Here is a 15396-nt window from a genome sequence, read left to right as displayed (position 1 = left end):
AAATGATCTTCTATGAAAAATAATATGACCTCGAAAAAGTGTTTACTTTCTTTATTTGCTGTATATTGGAGGGGTAGGTGACCTTTTGCCGGTACACTCACCGACGATAGACAAAGGATCTTCTGTGGGCATTGGATCCTCTCGGTGTCGATCTCAGCAAACAGAGGGGGACTTCGCCTGCCTAGTTCCTTCTTGGTGGGACTACACGGTAGCGCGTAATGTACACAAAACGCGGACGTGAAAACTGATGGCAAAAAGTGTCATTTTTCATCCATGCTGAGCTGTAACACACACACAATTTCTAAACTGAAGGCTAGCAGAAACACAATATAAATATATTAATGATATCATTGACATAAAGAAGGAATAACAGTGGTATCAGTGGTAGCACTCGGAAAAAAATGGGAAAATAAGGCTGTTCTTGAAAAATGGTGATATTTGAAAGTTTCTGAACTGTGTGTATGTCGCCCTCTCCAGATGTAGTACAACTATAATGCCACAACATATGCCACAGAATAATGACCAGTGTGAGAAGAATATTATATTTGAATTAGCCCTCAAGACAAAAGAAAATTCTATTTATCTATAAAAAGGATAGAAAAAGAAAACGTCTTTCTTTTTTTTTTCCTGGGATATCTGCATCGTATGTTTTAGGCTATGTTATAAAAGTAAATCAACAAAAATGATACATATCAAGCTGGAACGACAGCACCCTCGCGATATTTTTGTTAATACGTCTGTCCACACTCATGAATTTGCGGTTTCGTGTCCTTTTTGGAAATAGGATATTTGGATATACATGCCGAGATTTGATATCATGATATTAAAAAAGTGTATGATATTAAAAAAAAACAGATGTTTCAAAACCCGTGAATTTGCGCATAATGAACTGGCCTAAACATCACATATAGGGAAGATTGCCAGCGGAAGTAAACGTTGCTGTCTCTTTAGTTTGACCTTGATGCATACTGCGTGTTTGAAATGATAAATTAGACCTATGTGGGTTCGATGTCTGTGTTTGTGTGTATGTTCGTGCGTGTGTGTGACTTTTCAACTAATGTCATGCCTACTTGACATTTCACCCGATATTACCCGGGTAATAACAGGTAATAGTTATTACCACGGTAACACCAGTGGGTAATAACGGGGAAATAGTATATAGGCGAATCTTTCCCCGTTATTACCCGAACCCAATACAAGTATTACTCCATTTACCAAATATTACCCGGTATAATATTATGATGTAGCCGATATATCCAGCATTTCCATGTTATTACCACCCGATAGTTACTGCATTTACCCAACATTACCCTGATAATCATGACTGTATTCACCCGATATTACCCGTTTGGTGAAACTGCTATTATTTCCAGCATTTCCACGTTTTTACCACCCGTTGTTACTGCATTTCCCCAATATCCAGTACGATGTAACCGATATAACCCACATTCCCATCATTACCACACGATATTATCAAAAATAAAGATTAAGGGTTGAATTGGGCATGAAATTATGAGATTATAATTATTAGGCACAATTTTGGGATAAATGCCCTACTCCTATAATTCTAATTGTATCCTAACCTAACCTGTTCCTGTCCTACCATCTGTACCAGCCTGATGTTGTTGCGTGAAAACATGTTTACTAAGATTAGGTCACACACTATTTGAATATTCATGAATATGGATGAATGTTACTGTTATTACCAAGGTTACAACGTTATAACCAAATAAAGCCATTCAACATTACCTATATTACCCCTTATCACCCTGTTGTAAATCGGTAAAATGTTGGTTTCAACATGGTGATAACATGGTAATTTGTGGAACTTGAAAATTTTGCTGGGATTGCTACGAGATTACTGTTATTACTCAAGTTTGCAATGTTATAACCAATTAAAGCCATTCAATATTACATAATTACCCCTCATCACCTTGTTGTCACTCGGTTAAAATGTCGGTTTCACAGGGGTGATAACAGTATTTTTTTTAAACTTGAAAATCCAGTCGCCGGGATTGCTGTAAGATTACTGTTATTACTCAAGTTTGCAAGGTTACAACCAAACGAAGCCTTTCAACATTACCCATATTACCCCTCATCACCCTGTTGTAACTCTGTAAATATATAATGTCGGTTACATCAGGGTGATAACAGTAACAGGGAATATCATTTGGGTATACATGGCAATAACGGTAATATTAACCTGGTCTCAGTCAAATTTCGGGGCGACATTACCGGTAATATCCGGTAATTTTGGTAATTGGTAACAAATTGCCTAGTGGGTGATTTGATATTCTGTATACGCGTGCATTTTGTCCACAGAGGCCTATCAAAATTATGTGCTATGACTTATACAGTTGTGTGTTGTTGTTGTTGTTGTTGTTGTTGTTGTTATTTTGGATTGTTTGTTTGTTTGTTTGTTTGTTTTCAAATTCATGGTGAGAAAACTTCAGTCTACCGAACTATTTAGGCTGTATTTAGGTGATGAGGGAACCGTGGGCTACTTAATCATGATATAGTGGTGATGATAGGCCTATATAATCAACAGAAAACCTTCATGGCCTATTATGCTAACATAATTTTGTCTCCATTTTCCCCCATTGCGCCGTTGCTTATACCCAATATGCATTCCGACAACAACGGAAATAAATATGATTATCCTCTACTTTATGTATTAATCAGATTTAAAGGACAAGTCCACCTTCATAGACATATGGATGGAGTGAATGCAGCAATATTAGTAGAACACATCAATGAGAGTTTGAGGAAAATTGGACAACCCGTTCAAAAGTTATGAATTTTTGAAGTTTCTGCTCAGTTACTGCTGGATGAGAAGACTACTGTGACTACAGCTTGTGATGTCACATGTGTACAACGATATAAAGAAAACAAAGAAAATTCAACATATTTTCACTTTTCTCGCATAGTGAAAAAAACGCTTGACTTGCCTCTTTTAGGAGGCAGGAGGAATAATATTACCCTTAACATACATCAGTGACAGGTTTAGGAAATGTGCACTTTTTTCAAAAAATTAACTTTTGTGAAATTCTCTTTATATTTTCCTTATATCGTTGTACGCATGTGACATCATGCACTGTAGTAGTCTTCTCATCCAGCAGTGACTGCACAGATAATTCAAAAATTCATAACTTTTGAATGGGTTGTCCGATTTTCCCCAAACTTTCACTAATGTGTTCTAATAGTCTTAGTCTTGATGCATTCACTCAATCCTTATGTAAGCCGCTGGACTTGTCCTTTAACATCTAGACTAGTAGGCCCTAATGAATTTATGATAAGAATGATGAAGATTATAATCATGATCCTAATGATAGGCCTAGTCATAAGCGAATTAATCAGATCCAGGAAAATATCAGGGTATCATTGGAATTGCAGCTATACCATTACGGGGACCGTTTCATGAAAGTTGTCAGCCCTGACAAATTGTCAGTCACTGACAATTACCATGGTAACAGTCAGTGACAAGAGCTTCTCAGCCAATCAAACCCGAGGATTTTTGCTTAAATTGTCAGCGCTGACAAGTACTAGTAGTCAGCGCTGACTAAATTGATGAAACATTCCCCCGGTCTATGGTGATGTAAGGAAGCTGGCGTAGTTGCACTAGTTCCGCGTTAATCGACCGTGCAAACACACGATCAACTTACCGCTATTACAACACCTAAATGATCGATCGTATGGTTTATAGCATTGCCTCCTGATCTTTGTTCGCGGCGAAGTCAATAGGCACTACTCCTACAAGCAAGACGCTGGCAGACAGGGTGAACTGTACGGATTTGCTTACGATTCGCGCATATTATGTCTGCCGCTCGCAGCTGCCCTTGAGCTCATACACAATCATGTACTCCATGTAGCCACAACAGAACACAGCAGTCCACATACACGGTACTTTCGCTTAGACCATACTACACATGCATGTATTTGTGTGCGCGGGTGAACAGCTGCCCACGTGGGTACCAGGCGTTGCATAACCAACACCACACAGAATCGTTGAAGAACACCGATCGTGTACAGTATACAAAGCATTTTCCTTACCAGAAAAAGGTGAGTAAAACATTGATCTGGTCTATTTAAAGGCCACGTGCTAAATGCATTTTTTAACCCATCATGCCGAGGGCTACCATTCATGTACAACCTTACGCAGCTAGATCTACTGCATGGCAGTGGACGGATGGATTTGGAAATTGCCCAAATTTAATACTAATAAGTTTCTCCATCGGAGATATGGCCATAGCGTCGAGTACTGCAGAAACCAGAACCAATATTAATATACATTCTTTGTAATTGTCCACGCCCATTGGGTAGCTTTTGGGGGATTCCCCTACGATACCATGAATCTTGTCTTTTCCTTCGCCAGCGCAGCGAAACTGCAAATCTGTCGATCGCTTGGAGCCGCGTCCTCATACAGCGTCATATTAATGATGTGCGTATGAAGACGAAAAATGGGGAGAGGGGATTTCCCCCTCCTGTCTCGTAGATCCACTAGATATGGATAGGGCGGACGAGCTGATCCCACATGAGCACGTCGAGATAATGGTTCAAGTACGGGTGCGCGATATATACTGTTAAATTGAAGTAGCGTGCATTATCAACGTTTTACCCTTTAATAGCACATTTTTAATGATTTTGACCGTAACACTGCATTCCCCTGCAATCATTCTGATCAATTAATGTAATGGCCAATAGCATTTCCCAAGTGCAAGATGAATTAGCCGTGTGCCCGGAAAAAAAAAATGAAAAAAAAAAGGGAAAGAGAAGGGGGGGGGGGGGAGCTAAAAAAGAGGTTCACAGGTATATTTATTCATGCATGTATTTGTGATCGTCCGTGTCTGCCCTTCAATCTTTTTACTTTACCTTTTCATCTTTGTAAAGAAAGATAGCTAAACCAAGGAGGTGTCGCTGTGACTAAAAAGTACAGATTTACAATCATTATGATACATTAATTGGCTTTGAATTTATTTCCTTCTTGTTTTGTAATTTCCTTTTGCGTCTTTTAAGAAAAAAAAATCAAATGAATACCGATGGATATATCCTGCCAGTGAAAGATCACTGAGTCAGACCACTTTTGTTTTTGATGAGATACACTTAAGTTTGTTTATGCATGTGTTTGTGATTTTCAATAGGCATGAAAACTACTGATGAAATAGGTAAAGTCCACTACATTTCATTCGTGTACTTGAAATTACTGCTGTGTCAATTCAAGTTGTTTGAATAATAATTTGCGCAGATGTAAAAATTGTGCAAAATATAAATTCCAAAGGAGCAAGAAGTCCCACATCATTGTAAATTGATAAGTTAATGTTATAAAGCTTTGTCTCTAAGTTCATTTAAGAAAATCAGCCGTCTGGTTACACATTATGATTTGTCTCTTAATTTCAGAAATTAGCCATCTGGTTACACACACATTTCTGAGAAAACCTGTCATCCTTCAAGTCTCTCAGACCGCGACTGGTATGCATTGAGTCTCTTGTCTGTATCGTGTGGAAGAGTACAGCATTTGCCATGAATTTATCTACAGCGTCAGCAGTAGTCAGGCGAGGTGAGTTGAAATACGGTGGTTTCTCATTGGGCCCAAAGTATGGAAGCTCCTACTGGGTTTACCCAATGATGCTTGCATTGTAAACTTGCAGAAAGGGAATCCAGATGGCAATGCAAGATATTGAAGTGACAACAAAGGAACTGGAAAAAATCAAAGTAAATAGAAATACATGGGTGAACAATATAGATACCCTGCACGTACAAATAACGTCCCCCCCCCCCAAAAAAAAGGAAAAAGCAAAGCTAGTAAATGAATCAGGTCAATGAATGGTATCCTTTAGGTATACAAACCTGAAAATACCCTTGTGTATAAAACAACCTGCAAACCGCACTCAGCATACTCAACATTCTGAGCATTCTGAGTCGAAGATGACATGAATACACGTATTATACTTGTAGCACTAATATCATACTCACATAAATAATTGTGATATATTAGCTCAATGTATTTCCACTTGCATTGACGCGGCCGTATCCACCTTCGTGAATTTTGCTAAATTAGAAGTTCTTCCTTGGGTGGCCGGGGGGGGGGGTGGTAGGGGGAGGGGGAGGGGAGGGGGAGATGATTGTATTCAATCCCTGCCCCTTTGAAGAACAAACATTTTTGTTAAGTGATGAAGACATTTATACTCATCTACCCGACACTAATACAGCATAATTGATTAGCTTTTCCTTGTCAAACATGATATTCATTTTTTGACAATATAGCTTAATTAAGATTCGTAACCATCAAACAACATACCAGTCCCACCTGTTCAAAGAATTGTTTTCGTAAAGGAGACAATAAGGGAGAAAACAGTTTAAAAGGGGGCAATATACGAATGGATGATATCTGATCGTAGCACTTATCAATCTTGGTGAGAGATACAAGTGTAGAATCATTTAGCAAAGGTATTTTGTGGGAAACTTAATATTGAAAGATAAGACATCAGCTTGAAGCTTTTTCCCCAAAGTTCAATATTTCATCAAATAACTTAAACTTTATTTGACATATATGTGCAAATTTTTTAAACCTTCATTAAGCCAAGATTATTGTTGATCAGTACTTCAATAACACAGTGTAAAGAGACAGTACATGTATTAAAGACTTGCGAACTGGTGAGATGTGAAGTAAAAATGCAGCCAGTGTTCTTTGGACATGATTTTTTTTCTTTTGATGTATTTCAGAAGAGTAAAGGCAGAAATAGATGTGAACCATCTGCTTGCATTGCCTAGCAAGAATTTTTACCATATGGCATCATTTCTTGTTTCATTAACATGTATTTATTTTCTTAGCAGAAAAGATGTGCTGTTATGTTTTCGTTACTGTGGTTTGTTTGTTAGTTAGTTGGTTGGTTGGTTGGTTGGTTGGTTGGTTCGTTCGTTATAATCTAGTCGTAACACACGCTCTGTTTGTACCTCAGATTAAGCGGACTTCAGACAAGTTTAATGGAGGGGTAATCTCTAACCCTACGTGCGTTGTTTGTTTGCAAGCTGCCTCAGTATAATTGTAGGTTCCCGCTGCCGTAATATACTCTGAGATAAGAGCACATATTGATTATGACAAGCAAATGTCCATTGCAAACAAAATCGTCCCGTAATTGAAGTCAGTGTGTACTATCTACTCCGTACACCATTTGAGATTCGTAAGCTGATAATGTGCAGGAATATCAGCTGGTTTTATGCTCAATATCAGGCGTAGATATTGCACACTATAGTCTTGACGATAGGCAGTGGCAAGTTTCAAATCTCTTGTTGTTATCAGGAAAATCCAGGAACTGTATAAATCCTGTCGTTTGCAATTTTGCATGGTGATGTAAATGGGGATGAGAAGTCTGTGGTGACACTTTGTGTTTTATTGCAAAATCCACTTATTCCGTGTGTATAAATCCTCTGTGTTATTCCTGCTAGACATATTAATATTATTGAACACGGAATGAGGGGATGATATATATAATACATTATTGTAATGTTTTGAAAATAATCGTTATTCTTACCATTTGCAAAGGAGGATCCGAAATCATGGTTCTTTGTCTTGTGCAGTTTATTCGAACATAATGACCTCTCGTATAGCAATGTTCAACCGTATTTATAGAAGTTGTTGTTTGTTTATTCTTAAAATTTCATAAGACATCCACCATCTGAGGCATTTTTTTTTTACCAACATAGGGAATTCTGTAGAGGGCACATCGCATCATATTAATATGTTTGGCAGAGCTTCAAGTTTGTAAATAACATAGTGAAATATACAATGTATCTATAGTACCCACAGATTTACATTGCCAAATAACAGGACATGTCTCAATCTGCCCTCCCTGCATTTGATCTATAGGAAGAAGATAATCGTTGTAGGATGTGTAAACATGCCCTGATTTGGCATCTTCAATACACACATTTGTGTCGGCAGGCGTCAAGTGCACACTGATAAGTTTTGTATGGACACTATACTTCAAACAACCAAAATCACAGCACAACCTTTCATTCAAATTCTAAAGATTTTGTTGGTTAAGTGGTTTCCAAGGAAGAACCAGCTCTGAAAAAGATCTACATGTTGGAGCATGGTAGTCTGCAGGGCACTGTTCTCCACTATTGATTTTGATTTCGTTTGAATTTATTGAGTATAAAATTTCATAAAACAAGCTGAGTCAGGCATGGCACCTGATCCATTGAAACTCAACCAGCGTGGAAATGTACATAATAATTTTGTATTATGTTACATCGCAAATCTATTCATTTTCATTTACTCCAAACTTATTATCCCAAATTAATATTATATAGACTGCTCATGCAGCGTACATTCCAAGCCAGAAGTATCAGTTTTAGATGTTTTTAGTTTTATATCGGATTAACATCAATACTCGTACATTTCATTCGTATGATGTTGATGTCCAAATCTATAAACTATTCAAAATGATGTAGCCAGTAGGTTAACATTTTAGTTGGATTGGCGACAAGTTTTGTTTTGCTATCTTTTTCATTCATTATCATTCTGACTATTGGCGAGATGCAGATCAAGAGTGACAGTTGTGGGTGAATAGTTCAACAATAGTTTACAGATAAACAAGAAATTAGTCCCCTTTATGATAAATTAAAGCTTTGGGTTTCTGACTTAAACATGTTTACTGCAGATAAAGTGTTGTTTTTTATGCTATAAATGATAACACCACCATAACAATGACCCCATAACGACTTTCTCTCGGAAAGATTTGTGATTGTTATTTGTCTTATCTTATGTTCAGGTCTGAGGAACTTCGGGCCCCAACATTGCATTCAGCATTGTCGACCATTTAGTGTGCAAAAGAAAGATGTCTCCGATGAGTTTACCCATGTCATCGTGGGAGCAGGGTCAGCGGGATGCGTGCTTGCCAACCGTCTCTCAGCAGATCCCAGCAACAGGGTTCTTCTCTTGGAAGCCGGGAGGAAGGACCACACTTGGCAGATACACATGCCTGCTGCCCTAATTTATCCCCTGGCCAGCAAGCGGTACAACTGGTATTACCATACTGTTTCTCAACCCCACATGGACAACCGAAAGATGTACTGGCCCAGGGGCAAAGTGCTTGGTGGATCTTCCTCCATCAATGCAATGTGTTATGTCAGAGGGCATCCCTATGACTATGACAGGTGGGAGACAGAGGGAGCAAAAGGCTGGTCCTATGCAGACTGCCTCCCGTACTTCAAACGTGCACAGTGCCACGAACTTGGGGGCAATGACTACCGTGGGGGCAGTGGCCCACTCAATGTTTCAAGGGGCAAGACCAACAACCCTCTTTTTGAGGCTTTTATTGAAGCTGGATTACAGAGTGGGTATCCATACACTGACGATATGAATGGCTACCAGCAAGAGGGTTTCGGATACATGGACCTCACCATCCACAAGGGTGTTCGATGGAACACTGCCAATGGCTACCTTCGAAAAGGGGGTGTCCAGAAGCGACAGAATCTCACCATCAGCTCACAGTCTTTGGCCCATAGAATCATATTTGAGGGAAATAAGGCAATTGGTGTTGAGTACATGCAGAACAAAGTAAAAAAAGTTGCCAGGGCTGCCCAAGATGTGATATTGAGTGGAGGGGCCATAAATTCTCCGCAACTCCTGATGCTTTCTGGTGTTGGAAATGCTGATGATTTGACAGTACTGGATATCCCAGTTGTGGCACACCTTCCTGGTGTTGGGCAAAATCTTCAAGACCACCTGGAGGTGTATGTCCAGCATCGCTGCACTCAGCCGATTACCCTATACCCAGCACAGTGGAAGTTTCCCCACAACATGATTCGAATTGGTCTCCAGTGGTTCTTGTTCCAAACTGGACTTGCTGCGAGTCCGCACCTTGAAGCTGGGGGCTTCATCCGCAGTAGACCTGGAGTTGAGCACCCAGACATCCAGTTCCACTTTTTGCCTTCGGTCGTAAATGACCATGGTCGTGAGCCTGGAACTTGTCATGCCTTCCAGGTTCATGTAGGAAGCATGAGGGCTACAAGCCGGGGAACCATAAAACTGAAATCAAAAGATCCGTTTGAACATCCCATCTTAGATCCCAACTACCTTGCAACAGAAATTGACCGATGGGAAATGCGCGAGTGTATCAAGTTGACTCGTGAAATCTTTGCACAACCTGCCTTCGATCCCTACCGTGCCGAGGAGTTGCAGCCGGGGATATCTGTCCAGACAGATGCTGAAATTGATGCCTTCATACGTGCAAAAGCTGACAGTGCCTATCATCCATCATGCACCTGCAAGATGGGATCAGAGGATGATCCAATGGCCGTTGTGGACAGCAGTACCCGTGTGTTCGGCATCGAGAATCTCAGGGTGGTGGACGCTTCTATAATGCCGAGCATTGCCAGTGGCAATCTGAACGCCCCAACCATCATGATCGCAGAAAAGTCAGCGGACATTATTCTTGGAAAGGCACCACTAGCCAGGGCAGATGTCCCCGTTTGGAGACCCTCTACGTTGGAGACCCAACGGTGTAAGGGACAAGATGAACCGGAAAAACATGCTGCAGTTGCATGAAGTGTAGAGCACATATTACTTAACAATTAGTGATATTGTCGTCATTGATGTAGGGAACTTGCTACTGCCGTGCAAGGATTGGTTCCTCTGCTGATGGTTACAGCGTCACAAGACAACAGAGAGGGCAATACTCCAAGGCGATGATCTTGACAATGCAGTGGTTGACTACTAATTGCTCTGTCAAAGGCAAATGCAGAAATTTAAGAGGAGTAGGTGTCGGGATAGATCCAGGTGGTTATGCTTGATGGTGTCCTTTGAAATGTTAACTGTGTTAAATTCATTGGTTTTGAAACTAATCCTGCTTACATATTTTGCACCTCCCAATTGTTACATTATTCAAGAGTATACTCTTTTGCCTTATTTTTATTGATACATTGTTGAATCTGAATCATTACCACTTTATCCACGACTTATCAAAGTATTGCAGAGTTATCCCTATTATGTCCACTCCAAGTTTGTTTCAGTGTTCAAAGTTTGTGCAAAGACAAGGACAGAAAATTTACTCACCAATTGTAATAAGACGGTGAAATGGCACCGATGATATTAAAGGTGAAGAGGCTGCCATGTGATTCGGTCATCAGTTGGCCATCCTAAATCGTCCTTGATCATAATCGAAGTACATATAGTTTAATCCTCGTGAGTAATTATAATCAGTTTGTCATTTGCGCTGTGTGTGAACCATCGCTGCCTCTAGTGTGCCTATCTTCTCATGAACACTTCATTTTTTTAAGCAATTCGCAAATCATACCTGCTTTTGTGTGAGCTGGAGAAATTTGATGCGAGCTCGTCTGAATTGCTGTTTAACGCTCCTGCAGGTTTTAAAGGATTTGTGTGATACATTCTATAATATGTTGTTTGCGTACCTACAAATATGATTGCTAAGTTTTGCCTTTAATTTCTCGGTTATCATCTTTAGGTCAAGATCTTTAGGTTAAGATTGTCGAATTGTTTCCCGAAGAATGCTAGTTTGGTAGGTTGTGTACCCCGCATATATACTAGTACTAAAATGCCATGCGTCTAAGGTGTTAATTATGCCCTCATGTACGTTCTTGGTTGATGTTTTATGATTTATGAGCTCATTATTGAACTTTCGTGCAAGGCTAATCGTTGAATATCATGTACCTCACCATCCATGGAGAGATACAGAGATATAATGGGTAATCAAATGGGTAGTTTAGTTTTCGTTTCCTCGTCACACCCAGAATCAATTTATCACTACAAGCCAAATGCTGACTTTTTGTCAATCATCCAATTCTGTGTATTAATGGTGCCATAGCCATAGCTCCTTCCAGATAACATTTCGCGTAACCATTCTATGCTAAGGTCGTTACTGCAAGGAAAGTTTATGGAAATGAAATCTTGAAAGCATTTTAGTCTGATTTCAGAGGTTATTAAGCGTGTTTCAGAGATTCTTCCAGTCTCATGTCATTTGTGTTCTCATCAAACCACAGTACGTTGTATAGTAATAGCGCTTGCTAATTATTGGTACGATGTATAATCCAGTCCGGAGTTCCACTATGCGCATAAACGGAAAAAAGGGGTTATTCGTACCGACAGACATGTTAGTTTTGAAATTTACTGGGATAAGCATCTGTGATGTAATGATTGTTCATGTATTCCTTATAAATGCTGCTTGCTAGCAGAAGTGGTGTTTGGCAATATCAACAGAAATAGATTGTTGATATACAATGTACATTCAACGAAAAATACTGAAATGGATGCTTTTCCAATAGAGTGTTAATTGACGGATCATTCTACGCAAGTTCATTCTTTTTTTTTATTTGATGAATCCCATACCATGAATTGTGACGTAAAGTGTGTCGCTCTGAAAACGAGTGAAGTGCCCATAACCCACCGAGGAAAAAAAAAAGGAAAAAAAAAAACAAAAAAAAACAAGTGTCATTCATACCAATGTTTCCATGAGCTGACTCGTAACTGGTTTTATTCGAAAGTTATGCGTTCAATAAAGTTCATGAACTTGTATTTTATTGTTATGATAGTCGTGTCCTGTAGCAGTGCGGTGAGTGTAGAAACGATGATGGTTTTCACATTCCACTGTTATTGTTGCCAAAAAGCAGCTGTGCTGTCAGTTTTGTAAACACTATATTGTTGTTGTTTGCTGGAATTTCTCCGAGAATTCCTGTCTCTATAATATAGAGATATTATCGTTTCTATATTATCGATATTATCGTTTCTATAAAAAGAAGGTTCGCCAGTTTAAATGTAGTTTCACAGTTTGTGGAGCAATTTGCATGTATCTTACGTATGCTCTTGCAAGTTTTATCTCTTTGCAATGTTAGCACTTCGTGTATCTTGATAAACGTGCTTAGTGGATCTTAGGAATTGTTATCATGAGTACAAGGGGTCATTTCCTTCTTTGCTCATAGTGTCGGAAACGAACGGAACAGAGAGATATAAAACGACATAATGCGATACTGGAAAAGTGGAGACGGGAGAAACATAGAGTGGATGTAGGGCATGGTATAATACGTGTGTGTAGCTTTGTGTTTGTGTCTTTTTAAAGAGAGATAATGCGAGTATCAATGTGTTACATCGTTCTTATTGCTGGTAATATTCGAAAACCACGACACTGACAATATTCTACCAGACCCTGGATTGTTATTTGGATTGTTCTCTTTTTTATTTCATAATTTTTGTGCTTTTGTGAGCATGGCAAAATTGTCACGATAGACCAATTGAGAGCATTTCGTGCGCAATGATGTGATACAAATTTTGTACCTGGTGCAACTGCTACACTTTGACAGGTTCTTATATATAGGGAGATAGCCATTGGTATAAAACTATCATCTTAACGTCTTTCTTCCATATTTATATGGTCTGTGGGTTGAAAGGGCACATCACGCGTCGCCTTGTGAGACTTGTACACATTTAGATAGACAGTGTAAGAAAAATTAAAGAGTACATCCCACGAACCTCCTTTCTCTCCCCTTAAAAAAAGGGGGGATGTGATATAAATGTCCCGTATCGAATGAAAGTATTTTTAGACACATATAATGAGGTGCCAAAGATTACACGTAGGACGTGTGTCTCGGTTGTTGTTGATGATGATTTTTTTTGTCGGTCAATTTTGGTTGTGTGATAGTGATCTTGGCAGTTTTGTTTCGGAATTACCTTATCCTGTAATCAGCGAATGAACTTCCCGCGTCTGCAGTGCTTATAAAGAGAGTACAGTGTAACGGTATTGACTTCCGCATTAAACATGTTGAGCACAATTTTCGGTCGTCGGGAAGGCATGGGACACTCATCATGTCCGTATATACAAAGCCCAGGTGGCTCGCTCATGAATATCGAAGAACATGATGATAGGCGTGTGTACATTTTGATAAGAGTCCTAATTTGCTATCAACAGAATGTACAGCTAACGTAATATACTATAGCGAGTTATTAAATCATTACATTGTATTGATAAATTACGTCGCGCTCTGTGCTACGTAATATAGAAAGTATTACAAGCATGTATACATATTGATTATTACCGTTGATTGCCTTCACCTATAAGGGTATCTCTTTTAACCGTCTATACGTGCTATATTGGTTGCCTGTCCATATGTATGAGTGTGAAATTTGTGCACATTAATTTTGACTCATCGTCATAGAATACACGTAGGTTAATAATTGTCGACCATGATGAGGGCCTAATTATTGTCATGTGATATGCGTTCATATTATGTTCATGGCCAAGTGTTTGTAATAAACATACATATCATGACTTCACATAATCTAATGTTTTCATGGTTTCTCATTTACTGTGTCGCGTATTATGCCCGATTAGAATTCTGAAGGTCCATGAACATCAGGGAACGTCCTGTTTGTTATTGCTGTCTCAACTGCTACAAGTTATAGCGTGACACGGCTTACTCTTGTAAATGACTGTAGACCGTCATGCGACTACAGTAGACCATTTCTAATTAGACTAATTCCACTTTGCGCATGAGCAGCAAAATTTAATTTTGTATACAAAAGAGGCATTTCGGTTTATTCAATCGCCGAGATCAACATTTGTGATGTGGTGATATTCATGTGATCCTTCTAATGTGACCGTGCATCACAAAACGAACAAAAACTCGCACCAACTGATTTTACGTGAAGACTCAAAAAAACAACAAAAACAAAACGTGAAATGGGTCAGCCAAGTCAATCTTGATTTTTTCATATTTCCTGAAAGGGCTAATCTTCTACATTAGCCTAAACTTTGGAAACATTTAATAAATTGGAAAGTGTTTTTTCAACACTTTTTATATATATAGAACCCTTTTTCAGAGTAATGCTATTATTAATGCCTTGGAAGCCCCTTCTCATTTCTTGAAAATCCGTTACACACTCTTCACTTTCAACTCTTTCGAAAGGATGATGCTACTCTGATTTGAACGTTGGCATTAATCATGGACAGAATGTGTTAATAAATCATGCTTAATTTCAGCCTAATCTGATAATCCCTACTCTCTATAAAAAAAAGTCGAGTGAAAATATTCACTCTTAAAGGAGTGAATACAAAAAAGAAAGAATTTAGAGTGAAATTGGAGTGAATTTTGAGTGAAAATGTTCATTTTCACTCGTTTGAGAGTGACCTCAGGGATCACACGAAGATTTTGTGTGATCCCTGAGGTCACTCTAAAACGAGTGAAAATAAACATTCTCACTCGAAATTCACTCTTTTTTTATATTCACTCCTTTAAGCATGAATATTTTCACTCGATTTTTTGTAGAGAGTACAGTGTTGTTGCTTTGGTGGCTTACATCCTGTTTTTGTCCCATTCATCACACAGCTCGCATGGCTAGCACGGCTTGGTAAAGATTAATAGACCCTGTAGGTAGCTCAGAACCAT

At 39.0% G+C, this 15396-nt stretch overlaps 1 protein-coding gene across 1 annotated transcript; it reads left to right on the top strand.

Annotated features, from left to right (window-relative positions):
• Positions 1 to 3972: 3972 nt before the first annotated feature.
• LOC139729406 (choline dehydrogenase, mitochondrial-like) lies at positions 3973 to 10549 on the top strand. The gene is made up of 3 exons (XM_071640334.1): positions 3973 to 4059; positions 5395 to 5554; positions 8772 to 10549. The coding sequence occupies exons 2-3, from the start codon at positions 5518 to 5520 to the stop codon at positions 10547 to 10549; spliced, it is 1815 nt and encodes a 604-aa protein (XP_071496435.1). The 5' UTR covers positions 3973 to 4059; positions 5395 to 5517.
• The last annotated feature ends 4847 nt before the right edge of the window (positions 10550 to 15396 follow it).

This window comes from Diadema antillarum, unplaced genomic scaffold (assembly GCF_040938485.1).
Source record: "Diadema antillarum isolate AM-2024a unplaced genomic scaffold, OU_Dant_1.0 seq00000238_RagTag, whole genome shotgun sequence".
Taxonomy (NCBI): Eukaryota; Metazoa; Echinodermata; class Echinoidea; order Diadematoida; family Diadematidae; genus Diadema; species Diadema antillarum.
Note: the sequence above shows the minus strand (reverse complement) of the source record. Positions and strands in the feature narration are given on the sequence as shown.

Bases quoted from the DNA above. Each gene is read 5' to 3' on its own strand.
- LOC139729406 (XM_071640334.1), top strand. From the start codon at position 5,518: ATGAATTTATCTACAGCGTCAGCAGTAGTCAGGCGAG. The intron at 5,555-8,771 runs GTGAGTTGAAAT...TCTTATGTTCAG, and splicing joins GTCAGCAGTAGTCAGGCGAG to GTCTGAGGAACTTCGGGCCC.